The sequence below is a fragment of the Melitaea cinxia genome, chromosome 30 (assembly GCF_905220565.1).
Source record: "Melitaea cinxia chromosome 30, ilMelCinx1.1, whole genome shotgun sequence".
NCBI classification, from domain to species: Eukaryota; Metazoa; Arthropoda; class Insecta; order Lepidoptera; family Nymphalidae; genus Melitaea; species Melitaea cinxia.
Window position 1 is genome coordinate 4,557,633 of NC_059423.1, and position 5,094 is coordinate 4,562,726.

The following is a 5,094-nucleotide window of genomic DNA, read 5'->3' on the forward strand; positions in this document are numbered from 1 at the left end:
ACGCGAATGAAGTCGCGCGCAGAAGCTAGTGTAGAAATAATCACCAATATCAGTGTGCCCAATTAAAACTTGCACATAAAAAATACAATTGCATTAAGAACCTCCTCCATTTTTTGAAGTTATTTAAAAATAAAAAAGATCCCCATAAACGTTAATGTTTTAATGGTTCTTTTTGAACTTTGATTTAAAAAAAAAAAAAAAAAAACATGTTGTACGAAGCCATGTGTTTATAACTTCGATTCGCACTTTTCTGATTTTAGGAGTACTCAAATTTTTAGGTTAGTTAGTTTTAGGTCTTTGGTCTGCGAACCGTACATCATATGTCCTGATTTCTAAGAAATATGGCTAGAAATATAAAATTAATGGCAAATCTGTATTTATATTACAAAGATGAAGGACTTACGTGCTCCGAAATTCAATACTTGAAAAGTTTTCTTGAGGTTAAACTATTAATTTATAGAAGACTTAGGCTATATTCAATTATAAAAATGGCTTTTTGGACGTCGATATTAAAAATAAATGTTGTTTAAAAAGACACTTCGTTCTGATCTACGGCCACTGGTTCCGCTTATTATCCTAGGTTTTGATAAACTTCTCCAGTATTGGGGAATCTTGGTGGTAAAATTTAAATATAAATTTTGCCCAATGGACCTTCTCAACAGTGTTACATCCTACTGTAGCTCTTTTTTTTTTTTTTTTTTTTTTTTTTTTTTTTTTTTTTTTTTTTAAATATATAGACTAGCGCTTGACTGCGATCTCACCTGAAGTCAAGTGAAGATGCAGCCTAAGGTGGTGCGCGCTTGCCTAGAAGATGCCTATTCACTCTTGATTTAAAGATACCCAAGTTATAGTTCGTTGGAAAAACGGAAGCCGGAAGGGCATTCCAAATTTTTGCGGTGCGTATTAGGAACGAGGAAGCAAATCGTTTAGTGCGAGATCGTGGGATTTCAACCACATAGCGGTGCAGATTCATGCGATGCCTTGCGGTTCGGTGGTAGAAAGGTGATGGTGGAACCAAATTGTATAGTTCTAGAGCACACTCTCCGAAATATAACCTGTAAAATACCGACAAACAGGCAACCTTGCGCCGATGCTCGAGACTTTGAAGTCTAGAGCGAACCAGCGATTTGTCACCGATGAGTCTTCTGGCGCGTCGATCCACAGAATCCAAAGCAGCGAGCTGGTACTTGGCAGAGCCATCCCATAAGTGGCTGCAGTACTCCATACACGATCGAACTTGTGCTTTGTAGAGAGTAAGAAGCTGTTCCGGTGTGAAGTACTGCCTGACTTTATTGAGGATACCAAGTTTCTTACCAGCAATTTTTGCCTTGGATTCTATGCATTGTCCGAAGTTCATATTAGACGAAATATTTATGCCTAGAAGATCAATACTATCGGTGATCAGTACAGATACACCCCGGAAAGTCGGAGCCAATGGGAATGGACTCCGTTTAGCGGTGAAAAGACACGCTTGCGTTTTGGAAGCATTAAATTTGACTAGGTTGGCGTCACCCCAATCGGATACCTCTTTCAAAGCCAAATTCATGCGTTCAACCAGAGCCTCTCTATGCTCATGAGTTTCAGCCCCACCAGCTCGGGGACCGGACACGTATCTCTCCGTAACAGTGCTGTCATCCGCGTATCCAAAGATACCGGGCCTGAGGAGGTCATTTATGTGAATCAAGAAGAGGGTTGCAGAGAGAACTGATCCCTGAGGGACACCGGCATTAACCGCCATCAAGTCAGACGAGGAGCCATCTAAGACCACCCGGAATGATCGTCCACTCAGGAAATCTGATATCCAGTCACACAAGCCCGGGGGTATTCCGTAAGCTGAAAGCTTGCTCAATAGGCTCTCATGCCAGACCCGGTCAAATGCCTTCGATACATCAAGTGAGACAGCTAGCGCTTCTCCGTGCTTGTCCAAGGCTTCGCCCCAGATGTGCGAGGCGTACACTAAAAGATCCCCCGTGGACCTGTTACGGCGGAAACCGTATTGCTGGTCCGACAGGAGGTCATTCAACTCAAGGTATGCTAGGAGCTTTTCATTCAGTATACGCTCCAAACTTTTACACAGTATGGAGGTGATCGCGATAGGTCTATAGTTAGCCGGGTCGGCACGACTACCTTTTTTAGGTACAGGTTGTACGTTGGCAATCTTCCATGCTTTAGGAACTTGAGCGGATTTTAGAGAGAGGCGGTACAAGCGCGTGAGAATAGGAGACAACTCAGGAGCACAGTGTTTAAGTACTCTTGCTGGTATCCCGTCAGGACCACTAGCCTTATTCACGTCCAAGTTACGGAGTACTCTCAAAACCTCAGTTTGGCGAATGCGTAGTTCTGACATAACAGAGTCGCAAGGTGGATGTCTGGGCGGTGAGGCACTACCTGCATCAAGGAGCGAATTTTCTGCAAACAGATTCGCTAAAAGGTTAGCCTTGTCTGTCGCAGTAAAGGCCAGCGATCCATCTGGTTTAAGCAGAGGAGGCAGCGAGGGACGGCAGAAGCTCATTTCAACCGACTTAGAGAGTGACCAAAATGCTCTACTACCGCGCGGATGGGAAGCTAGTTGGGCTCCGATGCGTTTAATACGGTTGAAATGAGCTTTTTTAAGAACCCTTTTGTAGGACTTGGCAGCCGAGTTGAACGCTCTCTTCCTCGTAGTTATGTCCGGAGATTTAAGGGTACGGGCTTCAGCCCACGCTGCAAACGCTGAGTCCTTACGGGCTGCAGCTTCGGCACATTCTGCATTATACCACCTAGGGATCTTGCCATCTAGTGATACATCAGCAAATGGAATGAAGTACTCCATCCCCTGACGTATCACTTCCGATATTTCTTGTTCGCAACTCGACGGATCACTGGAAGAGAAGCAAGTCCGCCGCCAAGGGTAGGATGCAAAAAAGTGTCGCATCTCATCCCAATCTGCCGACTTATATCGCCACACACGTCTGGTTCCGGTAGGACCTGTATGTAGAGGGTGAAAGTTAGATACTGACTTTACCACACAGTGATCAGATGTGCCCAGGGGAGCTGCAACTGATACCGAGGACCGGTCTGGGTCAGTTGTCAACAGAAGGTCCAAACAATTAGGTGTATGGTCGTCAACGTCGGGTACTCGTGTTGCTTCTTGGACTAGCTGGGTAAGATCTAGCGACAGAGCAAATTTGAGCGCCTCTCTCCCGGCGTGGTCGGTATTCTGGTATGGGAACAGCCAGTCCTGGTGGTGAGCGTTAAAATCCCCCAGAAATACCATTTGGGCAGCTGGATACCGACGTTGGACCATGTCAGCCGTCTCACTGAGATAGTCGAACATCCGAGTAGTCTCCCGATCACCACTGTGCGACCGATAGGTACAGGCATACACAATCTGCTCCATGCCCGTATCCAATAAACACCACATGATGGAAAGGTTAGGTATCTCTAAGTTACGAAGACGCCGGCAGCAAACATCATCACGAGCAAACATACAGACTCCAGCGTGAGATTTAAAATTATGTTCGAGCGAATACCCAGGGTACTGCAGGTACGTTACATCTGCTGGGCTACCAATTTGCGTCTCCGTAAGAAAAAGTAAATGCGGCCTCTCAGTCTCCAGGTGGTGGTGGACTGCAACGAGATTTGAGTGCAATCCTCGTATGTTGGTGAGGTGCACTTTGAGAGAGAGGAGGTGCAGCCGCTGTTTAACCTTACTTTTTTTCTTGTTCTTCATTGTGGTCAAGGGGTGAATAGGAGGGGAAATGGTAGTTGTACGAGGCGCTGCGTCTATAGACTCCACGATTTTTGCAGAAACCACACTAAAGAAGACTCGACCGGAGACTGCGGGGACGCCCGAACCCCCCAGGAAATCGCCATCGGGTCCTCTCACCGGTCGCCAACCGGCACGATGGAAGCCATCCCTGGATTTTTCGCTAGGTGGCGGGGCAGCCTTTCATAGGTGGCGAACCTACTAGTTGGGCCCCCTACTGCCTGCGGTCGGCCAGCGGTGCACCGTGCTTCGGATCCCGCTACCCTCCAGGTCGAGACGTCCGGCGCAGTGACTACGCAGATCAGGATCCTGTCACTAGACGCAGCGCAACTGTACATACCCATACCCCTATGATTGGCTATTACGAGCATCGTTTCGGAACGCGAGGCGCCTCACGGCACGATAAGTCGTGTCGCAAGACGCGTCACTTGGCGGCGCGTCTTTGCTCGATGGGTGGTCACACTAGCCACGGCCGAAGCCTACCACCTATGTATGTTACTCGTTTTGCACCACCCAGGGGTCACGTGTAGGGTAAAGAGGGTTAAGACCTGACTTGGTACATCCTACGGACGCGAGTAACTGCGACCCCCGAGCTCAGTACAGTTATAACGAAAGTTTGTTTACAGGTTTTTCTACTGTTGTAATAACATATATCTTTTATACATCCAATGAATAACGCAGTCAAGTAATATACTTAGAAGAAAAAAAGAGCAAAAGTGCGCCAGAAATTTTGTAAATAAGTATCATATCATAACAACAAATAACAAAATAACCATTTTGACACAACTTTAGTTATTGTAAATTTTCTCGACGAATACAAATTGCAAGACCATACAATTACGTAATACGTAACAAATCTAAGCATTTGTTTGCAAAATGAAGTTTTACACAAATCTTTTTCAACTTCTATTAAAAAAAATTTTGGAACAAAACAGCGTCTCATTTTCGTTGAATTTTTTAAAAAGTTAACGCGATTGTTCGCATGTCATTGTCGGGAATTTTCTTTTAAATAAATAATGTCTTCAATAAGTTCTTCAAAAAATATAAATGGTAATATTTATACATACAATTTTACTGAATAAAGTACTATTAACCTATACTAATATTATATAAAAATTGTGTTTGCTCCCAATTGAAAAAATTCAAATTCAATTTACATTTTACATCAACAAGTAAATACAATGCAGATAGTTGAAAAATTGGCTATTTAAAACACGCTTATTGCCGATAACTCAAAAAGTATTTGTCAGATCTTGATTAAGTTCCCGCGACCACGCGAGAAGCAACAATTTTAGATTAAAATTAGTACCACCCGCAAAAAGTTATGAAGTAATATACGGAAATAA

At 44.2% G+C, this 5,094-nt stretch overlaps 1 protein-coding gene across 1 annotated transcript; it reads right to left on the reverse strand.

Annotated features, from left to right (window-relative positions):
- Positions 1-279: 279 nt before the first annotated feature.
- LOC123668110 lies at positions 280-3,712 on the reverse strand. The gene is made up of 2 exons (XM_045601904.1): positions 2,282-3,712; positions 280-345 (listed from the first exon to the last, which is right to left on the reverse strand). Exons 1-2 carry the CDS (start codon positions 3,710-3,712, stop codon positions 280-282), a joined length of 1,497 nt encoding a protein of 498 aa, XP_045457860.1.
- Positions 3,713-5,094: the final 1,382 nt, after the last annotated feature.

What these genes read in the sequence shown, in the direction of transcription:
- LOC123668110 (XM_045601904.1), bottom strand. Translation starts at nt 3,712, where the DNA reads ATGAAGAACAAGAAAAAAAGTAAGGTTAAACAGCGGCTGCACCTCCTC. An exon ending in GTAACTTGGACGTGAATAAG is followed by an intron (nt 346 to 2,281) that starts GCTAGTGGTCCT and finishes TTATATTTCTAG; the next exon opens with CCATATTTCTTAGAAATCAG.